The following is a 21,278-nucleotide window of genomic DNA, read 5'->3' as shown; positions in this document are numbered from 1 at the left end:
CACATACATATACATATACGTATATATTTATACAAAATAAACTTTGCTTTCACATTGGCGCTTGCATAAAAATATTAATCAAAAAACACTGGCATGGTTCGATTTGTGACTGATTTTGAGACGGGGGCATAGACGGTGCGGTGCAATTGCTCTTTTTTTTTGTTGTTATCTTTTGGGTGGAGAGGGGGCTTGGAGGGGGGGCTGAAGCTAGGCTAAGGAACCCAATGCGGTTCCACATACTGATTAGTTATTAAGTGGCTTATGACCTTTAATGGAATTTATGTGGTATTTCTCTGGTTAAATGTTCATCATATCAATCCTCTATACTTAGGCACAATACATTTAATTTGTTTTATTTTCATTTTCACTTGACTTCCTTCTTGAAGCCGTAACTTTTTGCTAAATATTTTGCTTCGCTTAAAACTAAATACTACGCGTAAAAGCGTTTGTGTGTGTGTGTGTGTGAGCGGTGTGGGGATGTGTGTGTGTGTGTGTGTTTTGTTGGTGTTCTGGCTAATTATTTCATATATTAAGCGATTATTTTTTGCATATTCCTGCAATTATTTCTACTAAAATTTAAACATTTAAGCCGCTGGCCAATCATTTAAAGCTTTTCACAATCATGTTCATATGCAAAATAATAAATAAAAAAAAGTATATGTATAATAGGATTACAAAATCGACTCAATAAATAATGCATCATTTAATAGTATGGTTGAACTATTTCTATTGCACGCATTGGGTCGCGTGTTGGTGTTTCCATTAGCTTATACTCGTATAGGTAGTGAACCATCATCGATTTTTGTTTATTTTATCCTTTCGTTCCTACCAAACCGTTCTCATTGCTTAGGTTTTTGTTTTTTTCGTTTAATAACGCAGAATGTATCACTTACAGCGGATGTGCCATCAAGAATGATAAACGAATAGTTCGAATTTAAATAAAATGCTCGCTGGCTGAACGTAAAGGGACATCTACTCTGGGGGGATGTGTGTTGCCAGCTTTCGCCTCTACTTTCTGACCTTTTTCTAAACAATTACAATTTGGGAATTTATTTTTTCACACATTTTCAACGCACGAATACAAAAATTATTGCCGTACAATAGTTTCTTTCTCTTGCGGATTGGATTCACACATCTATTCTATGTACTTTCAGCTTACACACTTTTCCATTAGCTTAGTTTTGTTTTTGTCTTCAAAACAATATACGATACGCGCTACGTTTACTATGAATGCTACAGAGTAGACAACAACTTATGTTTTTATGTTTCTTCTTCCGTGATTAGTTTGCATTTTGTTTGTTGTGTGTTTTTGTTGCTGAATCTTAGTTAATTTGCATCGAGGTGATTAACTCTCCGCCTGCTGGTTGGCCGTGAACTGTGTTATGCCATCGTTTTCCATTGACTCGAGGATATCTGCCACGTACACAGCCACATCGGTGTGGCTCGTCTCGCCGCGACGTATGAAGGGCATCTCCAGCAGTCGGCTGTACTTCGGCCTGTCACTCTCCTTTTTAATGAGGCTGCAACAAATGACACAATAAAGAGCGACTTAATATGCAAATTGATTTTTTTAATGCTTACCAAGTGTTGACGAATTCTACAAACTCTTTGGAGAACTCCATGCCATTGTATGAGGTCATTAGTCGCGGCGGTTCGCCTTGCACAACCTAAGGAACGAAAGAACATAAGAAACATCGCTCAGCGTGCTTGCTTTCAAAGCATTCAGCTCACCTGGCACAGCTGCTCAAATACCGAGTCCCATTTGCGATATGGGAAGTTACCTGTCGCCACCTCCATCAAAGTTATACCCAAGGACCACACATCGCTCCGCACATCATACCCCTTGGCACGCTCTGGATCGATGCGTTCCGGCTACAGACAAATAAGAACTATCAAAAATCGATCTGGTTTAGATTAGTTGCCGTTTCGTTACCGCCATGTAGGGTCTGCAGCCCGCATCCTTGGTCTTGGCTATTGAATCCACTAGCTGTCCCGATATTCCAAAATCACACAGCTTGATGTCGCCTCTGCGGTGCAGTAAGATGTTGCTGGGCTTCACGTCCCGGTGTATTATCTTGAGCTCCTCCTTCAAGTAGTTCAACGCGTTCACCGTGGCAACCGTGATTTTGGCGAGAATAGACTCTGGCAAGTGACGCTGCTGCTTCTCGAATATGTACTTGTAGAATTTGTCCAACGACGTGTCCATCAGTTCCATGCATATCCAGCAATCGCCCTCCTTGAAGAGCGCTCCATAGAACTGAACAATGTAGATGCATTCATTGGACTTCATGACCACCTCGAGATCCATGAGCAGTTGCTTTTGTTCCTTTTCGTCGACAGTGGAGCGGATGCGCTTCACTGCCATAACCTTGTCCAGCTTCTTGAATATCATCTTGTTGACGGCACCAAAGGCTCCGCGCCCTATCTCGCCCTCATCCTCGAGATCATCTGATGTAAACTGATGTGCGTTGGCAGCACCCTCGCCAAACTGTAGCTTGCCGCAGGCCTGCTGGCGTATGCGCTCCCGATGCCGGTCTGTAGCCGTGCTGCTGCTGCTGCTGCTTGAAGCCGGCGCTGTGCCGCCTCCGCCGCAGGCACCGGCACTGGCAACTGCGCCACTGACACTGCTGGTGGCTATCGGGGGCTGTGCACTGAAACGCAGCGCCACATTGTTATGCTGAGATGAGGAACTTGAGCCCGACGATGTAGACCCGGACGAAGTCGACGAGGTGGACGAGGGCGGATGGCGAATGCTGAGGTTGTTCAGACTGAGCTGGTCGGGAGGGTTGCGCGAGCGACTGGGTCCAGCTGTAATTTGTAAATTTATTTTGTGCTTACTTTATTAGTTTATCAACTTATCAACTTTGCAGTGCACCTCTTCGGGCAAATGTGCGACAGTAGTGGCGGCACTGATACGAGTGCGTATGTACATACGTGCATATTTATATGTATATGTGCACATATATCTGATTGTGGTGCTTGTATGTATGTCGAGTGCGTGGGCAGAGCCAGGAAAAACAAGCAATACTCACTTGCAAACAAATTTTTCGGTCGCTCGGCCATTGTGACTGACGGCTGCTTCGGGATACTGGCAGAACAAAAAGTATTGATATTGCTTTGTTGCCAAAGGACGTCTGTCGCTGGTCTTTTCAGAGGGCGCCGCGCCCCGAATACAACACGTCGCCTGAGACTTTGAAAGGGCCGAAGAAAGCGTTATATTCTTCCGTCGCTTGGTTTTCCTGTGGGTCCAACTCAACACTTTTTTCTTCTACGGTTAAAGTGCACATTTATGCACTTTTTAAGTAATTTACATAAATACCCAACCAAAAGAGCTAGAGATGAAACATTGATTTATTCCGCAATATCGATAGTGGAAACACCAAGACCGATATGCGCCGATGGCAAACACGAAACCGTCCAAATATGGTCACACAGCTGTAACCAAAAAATAAAATAAACAAACATCGCATAATCATGTCCAGCGGATTCGCACGTAGCTCATACAAGTTGTTCGTGGGCAATCTCCCGTGGACCATCAGCAGCAAAGAGCTGAAAACCTACTTCTCCCGCTACGGGCACGTGGCCAATGCTGAAGTGGTGTTCGACAAGCAGCAGGGACTGTCAAAGTACTACGGATTCGTGGTCTTTAGCCAGCGGGATGCCTACAACAGCGCCAGCAACCAGAACACCCACTACCTCGAGGGCAGGGTACTCAACGTGCAGCGGGCCAACGAAAGTCAATAAACTAATCTGAGTGATAGATGTCTTAAAGAGTTTTAATTGCGTTTACAAGAACCAAACGAATATTTCGATTGTTTCCTTCTTAGTGCCTAAAAATGTGTTTTTTACTTGGGTAGGTAGGACTTTGACTTTGTCCCAACGACTGCCTGTACATTGGAATGTCCCCCTTCGGTGATTAGTTTCGAGAGCTCGTCCTTGATCTGCTCAACGAGATATGGTCCTTCGTAGACCAGAGCAGTGTAGATTTGGACGTACGAAGCGCCTGCCTCAATCTTCTGATACGCGTCCTGCCCGGACGAGATGCCGCCAACGCCAATTATGGGAATTTTTCCGTTGGTGAGCTGGTACATCTGGGCAATCATCTCTGTGGAGCGCGCTTTGAGTGGTTCTCCGCTCAGTCCGCCCGCCTCAGCGGTCCAATTGGTGTCCTGCAGATTGTCCCGCGACACTGTCGTATTGGACACAATGAGACCATCCACGCGACTCTTTTTGCGCTTAATGACGGCCACTATGTCGTTCAGGTCTGAGACCTCAAGGTCCGGCGACAGCTTGAGCAAGATCGGGACATTACGATTCTTTTCCAGACCCGACCGCGCCTCGTTCACTTGTTCGAGCAGCTCGGCCAGCTTCGCCTTACTCTGCATATCCCTAAGCCCTTTCGTGTTGGGACTGCTCACATTGATTACAAGGTAGTCCGCCACGGGACCAAAGACCTTGACTCCCTGCACGTAGTCAGAGACTGGTGTCATGGTATCTCGATTGCGTCCCAAGTTTACGCCCACTACGGCATTAAAATTCTCCTGTTTTCGCGTCTCACTTAGTCGCTTGAGAACAGCTTGGTGGCCATCACTGTTAAATCCATAACGATTTACGATGGCTTTATCTTCAGACAGGCGGAACACTCGAGGCTTCGGATTTCCCTCCTGGGCGTTGGGCGTGACAGTGCCTACCTCAACAAAGCCAAAGCCTAAATCTTTCAGGCCGGCAATGGCCTCGGCATTCTTGTCAAATCCAGCGGCGATGCCAATTGGATTGCTCAGCAGACGACCGAAGAAGTGGGTATTCAAATTGACGTCATCTTGGTAGTCGGAGACTGGATAAACGCGATATTTGCACGCCAACACAGCCAAGTTGTGGCTGGCCTCTGCCGGCAGCAGACGCACGACCGGCATAACAAAAGTGCGGAAAAACCGGTCCTTGTTGTTGTACGCCGTAATACCCATCAGCAAGGCGCTGGCCCCTACCGTGACTATTCCCAGCGAGCGCATTCGACTCTAGATGGACAAAAATAAAACCTCATTATCTTATTTTCCATAATATAACAAACTTACGAATTTCTTAGCATTCTCCATCGCCCACAGATTAATCGATCGTGACCAATCGAATTGTTGAAAGATGCCTAATCGATATAGAATCGAGCGTATGCACTTGTGTTAATATTGTTAAGAAATCGCGGAGCGGAAAGATTAAAATGGCGTTTTGTTAAGAAAATATGTTATAATTAAGTTTCGTTTGTGCACATTTTCTTTGAAGGGATACCATTTACTTACATACTCTTTGAATGTATCGATAAACAGAGTTTAAACAGCTTACTTTCCCATCTCTAAGCTGAGTCAGATGTCTGTTATTGTTTTTGGCCAGCTGAAACGAAATTTTATTAAATAAATAAATGTATGTCGTATGAACAGCCGCGAATTTGTCAACTTTCAAAATCATGAAAGGCGGTACTTTTCGCAACACGCAATGGGATCCCACGCTGCTGACCTCCCAAATAATATCGATGCAGTTCTGCGTGTACTTCACACTTGGCCTGCTTGTGTTTGTGGCCAACAAGTTGTCTGGCGACAACTACACTCTGGACCATTTATTCGAATATCGTGTATGCTTTTTTAATACTATTCACTGTTAACATAACCTTCATGGATTCTGTTTCCCTCCAACCATCTAGGAAATACACATATACGACCTGGGCGGCAGGCTGGTCATTTGCGCCTTTGTCGTGAATGCGTTTGTGGCTTCGCTGGCTTTGTGGTGCATAGTGAGACGGGCGAAGCTGTGTCTGGACTTCAGGTGATTATTCTCCGCACAAGCACTTGTAATTGTTTTGAACTGTGTCTTCTTCCGTGCAGCTGTACCTTCCATGTTCTGCATTTGCTAATCTGCTGGTGGTACAATCGTTCATTCCCCGCGAATGCCTCCTGGTGGCTGCTAAACGTCATAACAGGAACCATCATGTGCATAGGTGGGGAATTTCTCTGTCTTCAAACCGAAATGAAAGAGATTCCAGTGGGCTACGCTGCGCTCAACCAAAAGTCAGACGTTTGACATCCCACTCCACTTGTGATGCTTGTTAGCTTTCCCAAGCCACCCAATTCTCTAACGTACATGTAATTTATTGTTAAACTAGAATACGATTACATATGTAGCACATATAACCTGTTGTGTGTATTTGGACTAATGTAATATCTGGTAAACGAAGGGTGGCCCGTGCTTCAGCTTGAGTCCCGCTGGAACCATGTCCGGTAGCATTCCCTTTTGTCCTGGTCCGCTGTAATTATGCGAAATCAGCGACCAGAAGTTCACCTCCCGTGGAACAAACATCCAGTAACTGAAGGCCAGCGTGAAGGTGAGGATCAGGGACCCCAGCACAAGCAGCATCCAGCAGAGACCGCGTTGTTGTGCCTTCTGCATGTTGTCTCGCAAGCGAATTGAGACACGAAATGTACACAGCTGATCCGCAAAACAACTCGGCAAATAAATGCACCAAAATAAGGCCGTAATTGAACAACTCCCGAGTCGATTGCGCGGGTGTGGTCGTGCGGCTGGTAGCTTCCACTTGCGTCACGCCTACTTCCTTTTTTTCTATAATTTAGCCACAACGCAAAGCAAGTACGTTTCTCTGCAAGCTTCGAGCTTTACGCTCTACACAAATTTATCTGAGAAGACAAACAAAGAATCGACAGCACGAGCTCGCGGCCCTTCCCTACCCCGACCAATCCCCCCCACAATGCGACAGCACACTAATCAGGTTTGTCTAATCTAATCTAATTAGTGTATGGGACCACGATCGTTGCTTCCGTCGTCGGGCAGACCTGAATTCGCTATAGGAGAAATCAAATTTACTCTCGCCGCTGAATGCTACATATGAGCGCTTGGCCTTACGAAACCTTTTCGGATCGCACGCTTCCAATTGCACTTTCAATTTGCTAAGCCGAGTGTGGATCATCCATGCAGAGTGCATTCTAGTTGCTGCGTAGAAGAAAAGTCGGGGGCCAAAGCTCTTGCCTAAAGCTCCAAAGGGTCACCAACCTCACAGCCATGAAATTCGTTCTAAATTTATGCATACCAGAGCACGAATGTAAATGGGCAAAGCCGCGAACAAGAGGTAGATCTGTAACAAAAAGCCGGATTTTTGCCACAAACATTAATACTTACATTTACAAACACATGCACCCACATACATACATATGTGGGCTGTTGTAACACTCCAAGCTGAAGGCTTTAAAATGCGTGTGTAATCCATTCATAGCCGTCAGTCTTTAGTTCCATAGCAATAAGCTTGGATGCCATTCAGGACACAGTTCCGTAGCACTCACCATGTTATATTTGAATTGAAGCTCGAAAATAAATCAAAATACACTTAAAATAAGTACATAACGGAAATGTATACGTGTACTAAGTCTATGCGCATATGCCCTAGGCGTATATCCCTCCTATGATGTGAGTACCGGTTGTAAATTTTCCAGCTCCAGTTCAAATTAATCAACTGCCTACCCCCAACTTATCTGTTACCCTTCAAATGGATTGGTGTAAAACTTTGATTTTGACAATTAAATGATTATTAAGTAATTTTATACCTACTGAGTTGATTAACTCTTCTGTACGATTTCAGATTTCCCAAAAATTAAGCTAATTGTATTCTATTGTCAATAGAGTACGAAATATAATCTTTTAAATCAAACAAAAATCAGACTTTTTTTTTCATTTGCTAAATTATTAAATTTATGTTTAGCAAACTTTGTTTTTTAATATTTTCTTTGTGTTGATTTCTCGTTTCATATAGTACAGCATATCTCGATTTATATATGTTAATATATACTATATATATTTCATTACTATTTATCGTTTCATGTTTAAAATCATCAATTGAAGTTCAAGTTTTGCGCATTCATTCATCATCTTGATCCGCTATCGACAGTATACATACATATACACTCGTCTGTGTGTGTATATATAAATATATTTATTCATATATATTTGTATTTGAAAATTCCAAGAGAAATGATGTGTGAGAAGTATAACTTATGGACAAAAATTCAAAATTGTATCAGTTGCTTAAATATTTCTTATATTGTGGTGTTTATCATATTTGTAATATGTGTGTGTGTGTGTGTGTAGAAATTGTTGTTGGGGCATGGATGGGCCTGAGTGTACGCTCTCTCTCTCTCTCCCTCGTTGCATGAATAACATACTTTATTTTTATTTGATTTGTTTACTATTTATTATTTTTGCTTCTATTGGGTTTGGGTTTGGGTTATTGTTGTGATTGTGGTTGGACATGCTGGGATAGCTGATAAATGATATATGAGGATGGTCTAGATCTTATTTCTGTGTGTCCGTGTGTTTATGTGTGTGTTTTGCTGTTTTTTGTGTGTGTGTTGCGCTGCGCACAGACAGATCCTCTTCACATTTGCTGTTCCTATATAATATATGTATGTGTGTGTACATAATATATAGCTGCTATCGACTGACGACCAACTGATCTCTTCTCTTTAGTTAATTGCGAAAGTTGCTATGATGCGAGTGCGACTGCTGTTGCTGCTGCGACTGCTGCTGCTGCTCCCTCGGCGTGGCGTACACAGCCCGTTGGTACCCCTGGCCCTGCGGATGAGGCCTTTCTCATTGAGCCCCCCACCAATCCGGACCGTTACCTGAGTGCGAGGTAGCGGCACCTCCTCCTCCGCTGTACGAGCCGCCATAGGATCCGCCACCACCGCCGCTGCTGCCGTAGTATCCGCCACCACCAGAGTTTCCTCCTAGAAGCGAAATAATATAAATGTGAGCAAACATCTAGGAACCGGAACCCACTTTTTCCACTCCCCAAACTTACCATACGAGTTTCCATTGCTGCGGAAGCTTCCGCCGGCGCCTCCTGCGCCACTGCTGCGTGGAGGAGGGCCACTGCCGCCGCGACTGCCACCGCCGCCGCCAGAGCCCTGGCGGTAATCGCGAGAGCCAAAGCCAGAGCCGCCGTAGCGTGCGCCCGGACCTCCACGACGCTTAGCTCCGCCGTGTCCACGATCCGAACTCATCAGATCCTCCAGGAAGTTGGGAATCTCCTGCTTTGTCTCGATCAGCAGCTCCAGCAAATCCGAGCAAATGTTACGATTCTTTTCGTTGAAGAAGGACGTGGCCACGCCGAGATTGCCCATACGGCCGGTACGACCAATGCGATGGACATACTCCTCCACATCCGAGGGCAGATCAAAGTTGATGACATGCTTAACATGTGGAATGTCCAGACCACGAGCGGCCACAGCTGTGGCCACCAGAATCGGGCAATCGCCGGAGCGGAAGCAGCGCAAGGCCTCCTCGCGCTCCTTCTGGGTGCGGTCGCCATGGATGCTGGTCACCGGATGGCTGCACTGATAGAGGAACTCCTCCAGCGAGTCCGCTCCCTTCTTTGTCTCCACGAAAATGAGCGTCAGGTGTTCCTTGCTGTATTCGGGTCCATCGCGGATGGACGAGAGCAGATCGAGCAGATACGAGCGCTTGTCCTGCTCGTAGACCCAGAGAATGGTCTGAGTAATATTCTCGGACGTGGAGCCCACGCGGCCCACGGCGAGGAAAATGTAGTTGCTGAGAAAATCGCTCGCCAGTTCCTGAATCTGCTTTGGGAATGTGGCCGAGAACATAAGCGTCTGACGCTGGCCAGTGGGTGGCATATTTAGCTGCTCCACGATGCGACGAATCTGCGGCTCGAAGCCCATGTCCAACATGCGATCGGCCTCGTCCAGCACCAGGAAGCGAATGTTTTCCAGACCCACCTTGCCGCGCGTAATCATGTCCTCCAATCGGCCCGGAGTGGCCACAATCAAATGGCATCCCCGGTCCAGCTCGCGCATCTGCTCGCTGGTGTTATTTCCGCCATAGAGTACGGCCGGACGCATACGAGAACGGTAGGCGAACTTCTTGGCCTCCTCAAAGATCTGGGTAGCCAGCTCGCGGGTCGGTGCCAGCACCAGACCCAACGGATACTGCTTGCGCCGGCTATACTGTCGATTGTTCTGCGGCGGCGCCGACATACCGTGCTCGTACATCTGGTTAAGGATGGGCACGAGGAAGGCGGCCGTCTTGCCGGAGCCGGTCTGGGCACAGGCCATCAGATCACGTCCACTGATGATGATCGGTATGGCGTGCTTCTGCACCGGTGTCGGTTTGTCATAACGCGCAAGGCTCACGTTGTTGCGAATGATCTCCGTCAGCTGCACATCATCGAACGTTGTGATATTGGGTGGAACATTCTGGCCCGTCGCCTCCACGGGTATATCCTCGTATTTGTCAAAATTGATGCCCGTGTTGCCAACGCCGAACAGCTCCTGCTCCAAGCGCTCGTCCCTGGCTCCCAGTTTTGTGTAGTCGGTGTTGCCGCCTCCGCCCTCCTTCCAGCGACTGTTGTAGCCAGAGCCGCCTCCGCGTTCGCCGCGATTGTTAAACGATCTGTTTCCGCCGCCTCCCGGAGCTCCGCCTTCGACAGCGCCCTCGAAGCCACTTGGGCGCTCTGGCTCCTGCCAGCGGTCATTGCGTGGCTGCTGCGGCTGCTGTTGGCCCTCATCGGGCTGTTCGTCAAGGGCGGTACCACTGCCGCCTCCACCACCGCGATACGAGGGACCTCGCCGATCCCCACCGAAGCTTCGTCCGCCGCCACCACCACTGCGATTCCAGTCGCCTCCACGACGCGAATCGAAATCACCTGGGATCAGAACGGGGAATCAAATGAGATGAGAAGCAATTGCTGGAAGATTAGAGCTGCAGACTTACCGTTGTAGTTGTCCTCAAAGCGACCGCCACTACCTCCTCCACGTCGTCCTCCGCCGCCAAAACTTCCGTACTCGCCGCTCTGGCGATTGTAGCCACGACCACCGCCGCCTCCGCCTCTGCGATACTCACCGCTGCGATTCTGCTGCGGTTCCCTGCTGTCGGCGCGCGGATTAGCGGCTCTAGAATCGAAGCCCTGGCCTTGGCCCTGGCTGTCTACCTCCGCTGCGTTGTTGTTGCCACCACCACCACGAAGATGCGGGGGCACATAAACACCACCGGTGACCGAGTTAGTGGAAGTCTTGCTTGTTATGGGGCCGCTGTAGTCAGCTGAGCCGCCATTCAAGTCCAGACCAGCAACCTGAAACGAGAAGTAATTCGTGCGTGACACGACCAAATCCGTGAGTGGTTGTTTATTTGTATGTGTAGATAGAATAGACGTCCTCAAGTTCAATGAATTGCAACCCAATCCGATGGCATAACAAGTTTTTTTTCTCTAACTCATCCCATTTCTCTTTATGCTCTTCACCCGCCTGGCAACATGTGCGATTTACTTCTGCTTTCTCACACACCAAACTCTCCTGCACACGGTGTAGCGTCCCGCACGTATACAGAGAAGCGCAACTAGTTTAAAGCCTCGATTTTCGGTCTTTGCCATTACACAGAGAGGGCGCCCGCCTAGCAACACAACAACAACAGGGCCACCCACAAACACACACATGCACAAATCTCAGACAAGCTTCATGGTGTTGGTATGATATGGGGTTTCATAGCGGCGAATAATAAGCCCAGGTGTGGATCGAGAATCAGTGGCAAGTGTGGAACGCGTGTTGTAAAAACAAATAAAAAACAGGGTGTCCGTCCATTTGTAAATTGGTAAGATACACGCATATAACAAACATTAAAAATATGGTATAGCGGAAAGCCATCTCTTTAAGAAAAAAAAATTATTTGTGAGCTGTTATATTATACATATTTGATAATCACCCTCTAAATTTTCCGTTCGCAAACTATGTGCCCCTGACAACCCTATTTACAACACTCAGCTTCCACATGTGCGCGCAAGCGAGAGAAAAAGAGAAGAACACTGAAACTCGCACACACACAGCAACGCACTGGTTTAGAATTGCGGCGCTGCTCACACACCAACACTAAGGCACCAAAAGACGGGCACTTTCACACACAAACACGTCAGATTGGAGGCAACGAGCAAAAATTATACAAAAGAAATTACAAATGTGAATAACGAGAAGAACTTGGACACATGTACACACAAGACCAGTGCACGTACACAATTCACCGTTGTAAAAGCGCGATACGCTTGACAGCCAAAGACATTTGTGTGTTATGAAATCAATAAGTTTTTAGCCGAACATTGTCCAATAACCGCATGAGCCTCGTCATACACACTCTCGCACACACACACGCACAGTTAACACACAATATACACATATATGTACCACATACATATACTTTTTCCCTACAATATATACTTCACCCAGGATTCCCCCACCACTCGACCAACCAACAGACGACATTTCATATGCTTTACTTACTTGCTGCTCTAGACCTGTGCCATTTTGGTTAATAGCATTACTCATATTATCCTCCAATCAGTTGCTTGTTTTTTCTTGCTTTCCGTTTAGGAAAATTTCGCAGTTGTTACGCTTTGTTCGGGTGCACACTTGCTATTTTCGACAAAAAAAGATATGGGAAAACTCTCTTTCTTTAGTATTTGTGTTGCACTTTGTGTCTATACGTTTTTCATTAGTTTTTCCGACAACTTCTTACGTTCCACAAGCTACTACGTTCTTATGTGAAATTTCAAATGAGGTCTGTACTTCTCACAGAGTTTCTTTGTTCAAGTTTTAAATCGATTCACTTCGAACTTATATGGCCTGCTTGTGCCACGACAATTACAAGCGGTTTGTAATTGTGCTACGCTTGAAAATAAACTTTTCGCGTTTTTTATGCTCAGACGCGTGTCTAAATCACACAATGGCGAAAATTAGAGAATTAGTGCGTTGCAAAACCATCGATGACCCTATCGATAATATCGATGGTTCTAGAATTGTGCCAACCAAACATTGCTATGGTGCTATGACATTAGGCCTTGCTAGCTGACTAGTTTCAAATATGAAGATACTTTTAATAATGCCTGCACCAGCAGATATGTATTTTGGAAAAGATAAGTTTATCTCAAGTGGTGCCTCAGTTGTTTGACTGAGCGCCAGTAGGCTCGTCTAGATTTAGCATTTTGTCTCTAATGCTACCTATCTCTCTCAGAAAAGTAAGCATAGACTAGTGTCATAGCACCATCAGAATCAACGATGTTTTTTCTTCCAGCGATATATCGTCTAAAAAACAATATAAATTCTTACAAATTGCATCAATAATAACAATTACAATTACGAAAAGGATCGCAGAATACAAGTCCGCTTCAATGACGGAAGCGTAAAAACATAAAGTTTATTTAATTTTCGATGGAATTGTGGACATATCGATGGTTTTGCAGGTGGTAAACTTGCCGATTACGTGCAGCTTGAGACAGCAATGATTTTGTTCTGGCGCTTCCGGACTGCGCGAGTATCGAAGGCGATAGTTGGACTATTTTAGAATGAGTAAAGAATGGTTGTGTATCAGACTTAATTTTGTATTACTTTTGCCAAAAATTGTTGTGTTGGAAATTGTTCTAAAGCGTACGACGCCTTCTTATTTATGAGATTTGACGCAAAACGCACATGCGAAAGCAAAATTATATCTCTAAACTAGAATGAATATATTTTAAATGATTGGGGGTGCTGTTAAGACTTTTAATATATTTTGGACTTTATTAAACGTTCATCCAGCTTTCCAAATGGTCGTCGCACAGGTCAAGGGTTCTCTCACAGATAACATCTTCTCTTTATTTGACAGAAATCATTCGAGATTTCGAAACAGATAATAGTGGTGGACAAGTCCCGTTACGGGTTCTGTGCCGAACCAAGTCATTCTAATTTCCCATACAAAATTTCACCAAATCTGTTATGTCCCAAAAAAAAAAACGTACTAAATGTTTACACTAACCAACAAAATGACAATTTGTTTTTATATTGGGCCAATGGTTTACCAGCCAGCCCTATTTATGTATTATATATAGATGTATGGATGTATGTATGGATGTGTACATGTTTATATAGAATAAATGCTTTTGGTATTGGCTATAGCTTCTGTTCTAGCTTGAGATTACATAGTGGAAACACTTGAACATTAAATACGGCCATATAATGCTATATACGTAGTATGTATGTAGTGTAGCTGTGTGTAAATATATGCTACATATACGTATGTATGTATATGTATTTTTATATGTAAATAACAACTAAACCCTGTGCAGTATATCTCGTATGCAGGTCGCATCGTCGCTCCACTTGGACTATAACTTGGATTAGCTAGCCCTTGAGCAGGCATCTGGAATAGAATTCTCTGTCAATGGCATCGTTCGGAATGTAGGAGCTCCACTTGAAGATGAGGGCCAACGTGTCGCTGGCCGTCAGGTGGTCGAGCGCAATGTTAAGGAAGCAGTTCCAAGTGTAAAAGAAATGTCGCGTCAGCTGATCCTGCTCAACGCTCGACACGCACTCACAGTTGACGCAGACCAGGCGTCCACGCTGCAGCTCCGCAAACTGCTCGAAGCAGCGTGCCCAGGCAGCCACATTGAGCTGTCGGCCCACGTCCAAGAGCAACTCCGGCTGCCCATAGTTGAGTACAATGGGCAGCACCTTGTCGAGATTCTGCTCGGCCAAATAGAACTTGGCCAGCACATCGAGCAGCGCGGGAACGGCTTGGACCACATCGAAGCACTTGAGCTGCTCGTTGCGGGACCAGAAGTAGCGCAGCAAAACGGCGCCGAGTTCGTGGTACTGGCAGGCGTTGTCGAATCGCAGTGGGAACTGGCAGTGGTCGCATCTGACTATCTCCATGCACTGCGGCGCATTGAGCAGCACAAATCCACTGGCAATGTAGTCCCGTGTGCCGTCATCCACCTCCCAGATGAGCTCGGGATTCAAATAGTTGAAGTACATCTCGTAGCAGTTGCGCTCCGCTTGTTCCTGCCCATCGCCGTGCTCCACCATCAGTTGGGCCAACTTTCCCAGCAGCGCCACCAGCTCTCCGGCTGCGTACTCATCGAAGACGGCCCGATAGCGCTCCACGCAGTGTGTGCGACTGAACTTGGCGCTCTTGCAGATCAGGTAGAGATTGTAGATGGTCTTCTCCTCGGGGCTGATGTGGGGCGCTTGCGGCGTGGGTCGCTTGCAGCGGCTCACGATCTCCTCCTCGCCGCCCGAGCCCGATTCGTAGCGGGCCTTGATGTCCTTGAATGGCAGCGACCGCTCACTGGCTGGTATGAGCTCCCGCACCAGCTGCTGCTGCTGCTCTTCCGCGAATATGTTGAACTTATATTTGATAATGTTCTTCCCAAACTTGCCGGTGACGGTTAGCAGGGCATCCTTGAAGTGTCCGGACTTTGGCTGTTGCTTTAGATTATCGCAGAAGGCATTCTCCAGGACATACACGCCCTTCGGCGGGCCCTTGGGGGCGCTTACTCCGCCACCGCTCATGCTGCCGCTGCGCTCGGTGGCGGCTGAACTGCCGCCAGAGCTTTGGGTGTCCAGCGCACTGCCTGTGCACTGGGCTATGGCATCGAAGATCACCGAAATGTCGTTCAGCAGCTCGTACTCCTGTCTCTCGATCAGCAGCTGCTTCAGCTGGTTGAGCAGCTTCAGCTCGTAGTTCTCCCTGGCCTTGTCCGCAAAGTACTTCACATGCTGCCGCAGCAGATTCGCGCACTGCAGCAGCTTCGACTGTTGCACCAGCGAGATGGAATACCCTTGGAGTGTCTGCAGCTGCACGCTGTACAGTGAGCCTGTCTGTGTGAACACGAAGATCTCCATGCCGCACACACGGCAATCCACAATCCGCTCGAACTGGTTACACCACAGGACGACGGACGAGTTGCGCACGTCGAAGATGTAGAGTCCCAGCTCGGTGAAGGCCAACAGAAAGTCCTGGCTAAGCCGCTGCACCCTGGCGAACTGCAACTGCTGCGGCTGGTAGTCCAGCAACTCGTCGTTGGAGTCCAGCTCGTCCGCGTTGTTGTCCCCGCTGATGGTCTTCTGTATCTTGGCGGGTGCCGTGGCCAGGGCAGCCTTGAACTGATGCGTCTGAATGACCTCGCCCTCAAAGTCCACCTCCCAGATTCGGGTGCCGGGACGCGCGCAGTAAATGCGCGACGGCTGCACGGACTCGTGTGGCGAGATGAAAAAGCAGGCGCCGTAGGCCCCATCCCGAGGACGGTTGCCGATCTACAAGGGATACAAATTAAGAGTTTTACAGCGGAACTTGGGCTGACTGCGATCAAGTATTAGTCACCTGCTTGTACTCCTCGTACTCGGTATTGCACAATATGCATTTGGTGCAGTTGGACACCAAAAGCAGCGACTCAAAGTCGTCGATCTGGACAATGGGCGAGTCGAGATAGAGCAGTGGGTGCACGGTCATGTTGAGCAGCAGATTGTGGCCAATGAAGGAAGAGAGCAGCACAAGGTTGACCTGTCCCCTGGAGTCGCCATAGTAGAACTGCTTCTCGTCCTGCGTCCAGTGGATGCAGCTGACCTGAACGGATTGGTCCAGATGCGTGACAATCACCTGCGGCGTGGCCTGGGCGGACAGGTTCACAGCGTACACGCAGATCAGGGAGCGCTGAGTGGAGAAGGCAACATACTTGTTGTTCGCCGAAATGCTCAGGTTGGTGATGGCTCCATGTTTGTTCGGTATGAGATGCAGAAACTTTCCGTTGCGATTGAACAGATAGAGGGAGCCGGAGGATGCCCCAAAGATAATGTAGCTGTCGGAGATGTCGAAGCATGTGTACTGCGTAAATAGAAGAGGTTTAGCAACAGCGATTGGAGATTGCAGATGAGTTACCTTGATTCGATTGTGCTTCAGTGGCAACGACAAAGACAGCGAAAAATCAATAAAGTTTGTCAGACAATACTCATCCGCCATCGTGCAACTTTGGATTTCTAACAACTGATCCTTGTTAGCATAGCGCATCGGGTTAATAGATTGTCATTTAGTGAGTATATTTCCAACAATTAAGCAATTTTTACTTATTTATTTTGTTATTCTCCTTGGACGAGGTGCTTAGTTTTCGTTATGTTCAGCGAAATTAGACACTTAGTCACAAGCTTGTCACCAACTGCGATATCGCGGTATTCCCCCAATGTCCGACACACACACACACTGATGTTTTTAATAGTAATTTATTTATTATTTTTATAAACTAAAATTAATAGCTGCTCGTCGCCAGTGTGGCCGCGGATTTATCGATAAAATGTACCACAAGCCCCTCAATAACATACGTTGTCATTTTAAAAATATACCGTTAATCTTAGATCATTTTTCTAATTTTGCGATTCTATTTAAAATCACCAGCTCATTGGGATTCTCAGCGAAAAATCTAGAATTTTATCCGATTGATGAATCAATATTGCACAAGATTGGCTATCATTCGCGACTTCCTTTTATTGGAAAGGTTAACAACGAACGTGATTGGGAATGGAATGTTACGTTTTGCTCTCTAACATTAATAATGACATCTTAGATTGACATGCTTTGGCCTTTTCATATGTGTTCTATGTGAAAGACATCGTGGTGATTTATTTGTTTATATAAAGACTAAAGGTATTGACTATAAAGAAGAATATATAAACAACATTAATTCGCGCTGTTCAACTATTTAAATAGAGGGGCCTAGGTGGGTTAACTTTGTTTTTTTTTCCTTGTTATATTTACGGTATATTTTTATTTATATCAATACAGCCGGGGTCACACTGTACAACAGCTGTTTTCTGAATTTTCCTGAAATAAACACGAAACAATTGAAATTCTCTATTACAAAAGTTATAAATCAAATGTCATATCGTTTCTGAATAGTACACCAAACCGAACGAACGCCGATTCGCCCGACCAGCTGTTCCCTGTCCATATTGAAATCGGCCGCTGTCAAAGAAACGTCAAAACAGTCGCGGGTCGGACGACAAGTGCAGAAAAAATAAAATGTGCATAAATAATCGAAAAAGACATTAAATAACGCGCTGAACAACTAAACAAGTGACCCGCATATATGCACAACGGATGACCAGACCTAGGAGCAATGGGCGATAAAGCAGAGCCGACCACCCCCGCACCCTCCCCAACGGAGGAAGGACTAGCCGACCTCGCGGCATCTGTCGGCCCTGGAGCACCCGGCAACAACAACAGCAGCAACAACAGCAGCTCCGCAGTCAGCACAAATGCAAAGATCCTGATCATTGGGGCAGGAATGGCTGGCCTCTCGGCGGCCAATCATCTACTGCAAAACGGCTGTGACGATTTCCTCATAGTTGAGGCGCGCGGTCGGATGGGTGGGCGCATTGTGTCCATACCGCTCAGCAATAATCAAAAGGTAGAGTTATGTAACAAGTCCAAGAAAGCTCAAGAATGGAGTACAAATGTGGAATACACATTTACAATATGAAAGCGAGAATGCTCGTCGCTGAACTGCTGCCCGTTGTGCTCATGGATTATGGATTTTTCCAAGCCGTGCGCAGTCCGTCCGCTATTTACGCATCTCATTGTTGCTATTTCTAGCGACTGTTACTTCCTCCTAGTTGTAGCATTTCTGGCTGTAGTTATAGAAGAATTTTTATTGTTCCCCACCCTAGAGCATTTTTCTAGTACATCGATTGGCATGCTTAGAACTAGACTTTAGAGTGCAGAAGTTATACGACTGGCCAAAAAGTGTGTTAGATTAGATATGAGCATTCCAGGAGAGTGCTGTTCAGCCCACGCCATAGACACACCCCCACATTTCACTAACCCTCTCGATTTTCTCTCATGTTCTCACAGATTGAGCTGGGCGCCAACTGGATACACGGCGTACTGGGTAATCCCATATTTGAATTGGCAATGCAGCATGGGCTAGTCAGCGTGGTTAATGTACCAAAGCCCCACAAAGTGGTGGCCACCACCGAAGATGGGCATCAAGTTCCTTTCAGCATACTGCAGGAGATTTACGAGGCTTACGTGTGCTTTCTACGGCGCTGCGACGAGTATTTCCTGTGCCAGTACAGCCCTCCGCCGGACATACACAGCGTGGGCGAGCACATCAACTACGAGATTGAGATTTTTCTGAGTTCGGTGCAGGACCCAAAGGAGAAGCGTCTCAAGCAATCCATATTCAACTGCCTGCTGAAGCGAGAGACCTGCATCACGGGCTGCAACAACATGAACGAGGTGGATCTCCTCGAGCTGGGTAGGTTATCAAGTTGATTTCATTGCTTGCCACAAAGATTGACGTGTAAATTACCCTTGCAGGCAGCTACACTGAGCTTCAGGGCGGCAACATAGTTCTGCCCTCTGGCTACAGCTCCATACTACGGCCGCTGAGTGGCCAGATACCGCAGAAGTCCATTTTGACCAAGTGCCCCGTGAAGAGGATTCACTGGAAGCGAAAAAAGACATTTACAGGCCTGGATACCGTCGACGAACACTCGGAGAACGAGGAATCGGATGATTCGGAGAAGACCGTCACAGAAATACCCACGGCTGGCGGAGCACTGCGAGGAGCTTCCGTCGAGTCAAACTCCAGCAGCAATTGTGATTATGCCGAGGGCAATGTGCGCGTGGACTGTGAGGACGGACGCGTCTTTCATGCCGCCCATGTGATATGCACCATACCGCTGGGCGTGCTCAAGCACACGCACAAGACCCTGTTCGATCCGGAGCTGCCGCAGTTCAAGCAGGAGTCGATTGAGAATCTCATGTTTGGGACTGTGGACAAGATATACTTGGAGTATGAGAGGCCGTTCCTCAGTGCGGACGTATCGGAGGTGATGCTGCTGTGGGACGATGACAAGCGTGACATGGACACCACCACAGAGGAGGAGCTGGCCAGCGAGGCGTATCTCAGCAAGAATTGGTTCAAGAAAATCTACTCCTTTGCCAAGATGACGGACACGCTGCTGCTGGGCTGGGTCTCTGGGCGCGAGGCCGAGTATATGGAGACGCTCTCGCACGAGGCTGTGGCGGAGAAGTGCACTGAGATCCTGAGGAGCTTCCTGCAAGATCCGTATGTCCCGAAGCCCAAGCGTTGCGTTTGGTAAGCTCAAAAAAGGTTCTTTTGTTGATTTACTTTTGCTAAATTTGCTTGCAATTTGTAGTACCAGTTGGAAATCGCAGGAATTTACGGGTGGGGCTTATACCTCCATACCAGTGGGAGCCACACAGGAGGACATTGAGAACCTGGCCCAACCGCTGTATGCAACGCCACAGGCCATGAAGGTACTGCACAGTACATGCATCCATTTTAACCCCAATCTGACTCTATTTGTGACTCTATTCAGCCCGCCATTGTGTTTGCTGGAGAGCACACGCATTCCAGCTTCTACTCCACCGTGCACGGGGCTTACTTGAGTGGACGTACAGCGGCGCAGGTTCTGCTGGCGAATGATGAGCCGGATGAGATTATAATGGAGTCTGACGGCAGCGACCTCAGCGCCTGGATTCAAGGCATCGCTTTGGACTGAGCACATCATCAGACAACAAATCGATGTTGTATTATTATAATTTATATTTATTTATTTATGTTACCGATTAGCTTTTAAAATTATTGAATGCTTTTAGCTAGTGATATTCCATTTTCCCGTTCCCGGATATTTTCGATACGAAAGCCGCTAACGTCAAACGGCTGCCTACATTTGTCCATTGACTCTTCCTGTACGTAGTTTTTCAACGCATAGAGCATCTAGTTATTCGGATTGCCTAGGGAATCGTAGCAGAAGAGTGTCTGGTTCTTCATGTGTATAATGGCCATGCGCCAATGCATGCCATTGAAGTGTACCGGCACCACAATGATGTCCTTGCTGATCAAATCAGCAGCCTTGCTGTACACTTCCATGGCATGCATTGGTGCATGGCCATTATACACATGAAGAAGAAGACACTCTTCTACTACGATTCCCTAGGCAATCCGAATAACTTGATCCTCTCGAGGCGTTGAAAAACTACGCACAGGAAGAGTCAATGGACAAATGTAGGCAGCCGTTGGGCGTTAGCGGCTTTCGTAACCATAGAAATTGTAATCTGTGTGCAATTTTTGTTTGCACTTTAGTGTTTTTAGCGTATTATTGTACGTCCTCATTGAACGCATTTGTTATATAATTGTTTTACAATGCAATTTTGTTTATAATTTATATGGAAAGACCCGCTTGTACAAGACTATAAATAAATGTTATGTTAAAGCTGAGCTGATCAATGTGTTGCCAACGCCAACGTGCACTCCAAGCAGCCTTCAATGTACTTGAACGAAGCACGAATACAACAAATGTGTGTGCACAAACATAAAGTTATTTAGTATAAATTACCGAACTATGCATAAGTAAACCTTCTTACATACATATGCCTATTTTTGTAAG

At 46.6% G+C, this 21,278-nt stretch overlaps 8 protein-coding genes across 10 annotated transcripts; 3 read left to right on the top strand and 5 right to left on the bottom strand.

Annotated features, from left to right (window-relative positions):
• Window positions 1-337: 337 nt before the first annotated feature.
• LOC117584914 (dual specificity mitogen-activated protein kinase kinase 4) lies at window positions 338-3,356 on the bottom strand. Its single transcript, XM_034274061.1, has 5 exons — window positions 3,033-3,356; window positions 1,934-2,808; window positions 1,732-1,872; window positions 1,582-1,667; window positions 338-1,520 (listed from the first exon to the last, which is right to left on the bottom strand). Exons 1-5 carry the CDS (start codon window positions 3,061-3,063, stop codon window positions 1,346-1,348), a joined length of 1,308 nt encoding a protein of 435 aa, XP_034129952.1. The 5' UTR covers window positions 3,064-3,356; the 3' UTR covers window positions 338-1,345.
• A 50-nt stretch (window positions 3,357-3,406) lies between these two features.
• On the top strand, window positions 3,407-3,776 carry LOC117584918 (SRA stem-loop-interacting RNA-binding protein, mitochondrial). Its single transcript, XM_034274064.1, has one exon. It carries the CDS (start codon window positions 3,475-3,477, stop codon window positions 3,742-3,744), a length of 270 nt encoding a protein of 89 aa, XP_034129955.1. The 5' UTR covers window positions 3,407-3,474; the 3' UTR covers window positions 3,745-3,776.
• Window positions 3,759-5,229, bottom strand: LOC117584915 (dihydroorotate dehydrogenase (quinone), mitochondrial). Its single transcript, XM_034274062.1, has 2 exons — window positions 5,073-5,229; window positions 3,759-5,015 (listed from the first exon to the last, which is right to left on the bottom strand). The coding sequence occupies exons 1-2, from the start codon at window positions 5,091-5,093 to the stop codon at window positions 3,846-3,848; spliced, it is 1,191 nt and encodes a 396-aa protein (XP_034129953.1). The 5' UTR covers window positions 5,094-5,229; the 3' UTR covers window positions 3,759-3,845.
• A 129-nt stretch (window positions 5,230-5,358) lies between these two features.
• Window positions 5,359-6,173, top strand: LOC117584916 (protein SYS1 homolog). Its single transcript, XM_034274063.1, has 3 exons — window positions 5,359-5,620; window positions 5,690-5,811; window positions 5,871-6,173. Exons 1-3 carry the CDS (start codon window positions 5,456-5,458, stop codon window positions 6,064-6,066), a joined length of 483 nt encoding a protein of 160 aa, XP_034129954.1. The 5' UTR covers window positions 5,359-5,455; the 3' UTR covers window positions 6,067-6,173.
• On the bottom strand, window positions 6,161-7,071 carry LOC117584919. The gene is made up of 2 exons (XM_034274065.1): window positions 6,904-7,071; window positions 6,161-6,842 (listed from the first exon to the last, which is right to left on the bottom strand). The coding sequence occupies exon 2, from the start codon at window positions 6,430-6,432 to the stop codon at window positions 6,196-6,198; it is 237 nt and encodes a 78-aa protein (XP_034129956.1). The 5' UTR covers window positions 6,433-6,842; window positions 6,904-7,071; the 3' UTR covers window positions 6,161-6,195.
• Window positions 7,072-7,983: 912 nt separating this feature from the next.
• On the bottom strand, window positions 7,984-12,801 carry LOC117585677 (ATP-dependent RNA helicase bel). 2 transcript variants are annotated; one of them, XM_034275279.1, is made up of 5 exons: window positions 12,336-12,801; window positions 10,783-11,140; window positions 8,942-10,714; window positions 8,852-8,890; window positions 7,984-8,777 (listed from the first exon to the last, which is right to left on the bottom strand). In XM_034275279.1, the coding sequence occupies exons 1-5, from the start codon at window positions 12,378-12,380 to the stop codon at window positions 8,641-8,643; spliced, it is 2,352 nt and encodes a 783-aa protein (XP_034131170.1). In that variant the 5' UTR covers window positions 12,381-12,801; the 3' UTR covers window positions 7,984-8,640. The 2 variants fall into 2 exon arrangements, with proteins under 2 accessions (XP_034131170.1, XP_034131169.1); XM_034275278.1 differs by having other exon boundaries at window positions 8,852-10,714; window positions 12,336-12,467; window positions 12,571-12,801.
• Window positions 12,802-13,859: 1,058 nt separating this feature from the next.
• On the bottom strand, window positions 13,860-17,125 carry LOC117585676 (Hermansky-Pudlak syndrome 5 protein homolog). The gene is made up of 3 exons (XM_034275277.1): window positions 16,747-17,125; window positions 16,192-16,692; window positions 13,860-16,124 (listed from the first exon to the last, which is right to left on the bottom strand). Exons 1-3 carry the CDS (start codon window positions 16,873-16,875, stop codon window positions 14,211-14,213), a joined length of 2,544 nt encoding a protein of 847 aa, XP_034131168.1. The 5' UTR covers window positions 16,876-17,125; the 3' UTR covers window positions 13,860-14,210.
• A 531-nt stretch (window positions 17,126-17,656) lies between these two features.
• LOC117585680 (peroxisomal N(1)-acetyl-spermine/spermidine oxidase) lies at window positions 17,657-20,501 on the top strand. Of its 2 annotated transcripts, XM_034275282.1 has the most exons (6): window positions 17,658-18,075; window positions 18,109-18,268; window positions 18,712-19,117; window positions 19,180-19,963; window positions 20,025-20,145; window positions 20,208-20,501. In XM_034275282.1, exons 1-6 carry the CDS (start codon window positions 17,978-17,980, stop codon window positions 20,388-20,390), a joined length of 1,752 nt encoding a protein of 583 aa, XP_034131173.1. In that variant the 5' UTR covers window positions 17,658-17,977; the 3' UTR covers window positions 20,391-20,501. The 2 variants fall into 2 exon arrangements, with proteins under 2 accessions (XP_034131172.1, XP_034131173.1); XM_034275281.1 differs by having other exon boundaries at window positions 17,657-18,268.
• The last annotated feature ends 777 nt before the right edge of the window (window positions 20,502-21,278 follow it).

This window comes from Drosophila guanche, unplaced genomic scaffold, assembly GCF_900245975.1.
Source record: "Drosophila guanche unplaced genomic scaffold, DGUA_6, whole genome shotgun sequence".
Classification (NCBI taxonomy): Eukaryota; Metazoa; Arthropoda; class Insecta; order Diptera; family Drosophilidae; genus Drosophila; species Drosophila guanche.
The sequence above is the reverse complement of the archived record's forward strand: the minus strand, read 5'-3'. Positions and strand labels throughout refer to the sequence as shown.

Excerpts from the sequence above, each read along its gene's own strand:
- LOC117584914 (XM_034274061.1), bottom strand. The coding sequence starts at position 3,063 with ATGGCCGAGCGACCGAAAAATTTGTTTGCAA. Across the intron at positions 1,873-1,933 it reads GCTGCAGACCCTACATGGCG|CCGGAACGCATCGATCCAGA; the intron begins GTAACGAAACGG and ends ATTTGTCTGTAG. Across the intron at positions 1,668-1,731 it reads TATTTGAGCAGCTGTGCCAG|GTTGTGCAAGGCGAACCGCC; the intron begins GTGAGCTGAATG and ends TTCGTTCCTTAG.
- LOC117584918 (XM_034274064.1), top strand. The coding sequence starts at position 3,475 with ATGTCCAGCGGATTCGCACGTAGCTCATACAAGTTGTTCGTGGGCAAT.
- LOC117584915 (XM_034274062.1), bottom strand. The coding sequence starts at position 5,093 with ATGGAGAATGCTAAGAAATTC. Across the intron at positions 5,016-5,072 it reads TGGAGAATGCTAAGAAATTC|AGTCGAATGCGCTCGCTGGG; the intron begins GTAAGTTTGTTA and ends TTGTCCATCTAG.
- LOC117584916 (XM_034274063.1), top strand. The coding sequence starts at position 5,456 with ATGAAAGGCGGTACTTTTCGCAACACGCAATGGGATCCCACGCTGCTG. Across the intron at positions 5,621-5,689 it reads ACCATTTATTCGAATATCGT|GAAATACACATATACGACCT; the intron begins GTATGCTTTTTT and ends CCAACCATCTAG. Across the intron at positions 5,812-5,870 it reads AAGCTGTGTCTGGACTTCAG|CTGTACCTTCCATGTTCTGC; the intron begins GTGATTATTCTC and ends TCTTCCGTGCAG.
- LOC117584919 (XM_034274065.1), bottom strand. The coding sequence starts at position 6,432 with ATGCAGAAGGCACAACAACGCGGTCTCTGCTGGATGCTGCTTGTGCTG.
- LOC117585677 (XM_034275278.1), bottom strand. The coding sequence starts at position 12,380 with ATGAGTAATGCTATTAACCAAAATGGCACAGGTCTAGAGCAGCAA. Across the intron at positions 11,141-12,335 it reads GCACAGGTCTAGAGCAGCAA|GTTGCTGGTCTGGACTTGAA; the intron begins GTAAGTAAAGCA and ends TTCTCGTTTCAG. Across the intron at positions 8,778-8,851 it reads CAGCAATGGAAACTCGTATG|GAGGAAACTCTGGTGGTGGC; the intron begins GTAAGTTTGGGG and ends TTTCGCTTCTAG.
- LOC117585676 (XM_034275277.1), bottom strand. The coding sequence starts at position 16,875 with ATGCGCTATGCTAACAAGGATCAGTTGTTAGAAATCCAAAGTTGCACG. Across the intron at positions 16,693-16,746 it reads TGAAGCACAATCGAATCAAG|TACACATGCTTCGACATCTC; the intron begins GTAACTCATCTG and ends CTATTTACGCAG. Across the intron at positions 16,125-16,191 it reads AGTACGAGGAGTACAAGCAG|ATCGGCAACCGTCCTCGGGA; the intron begins GTGACTAATACT and ends TATCCCTTGTAG.
- LOC117585680 (XM_034275281.1), top strand. The coding sequence starts at position 17,978 with ATGGGCGATAAAGCAGAGCCGACCACCCCCGCACCCTCCCCAACGGAG. Across the intron at positions 18,269-18,711 it reads CGCTCAGCAATAATCAAAAG|ATTGAGCTGGGCGCCAACTG; the intron begins GTAGAGTTATGT and ends ATGTTCTCACAG. Across the intron at positions 19,118-19,179 it reads GGTGGATCTCCTCGAGCTGG|GCAGCTACACTGAGCTTCAG; the intron begins GTAGGTTATCAA and ends TTACCCTTGCAG.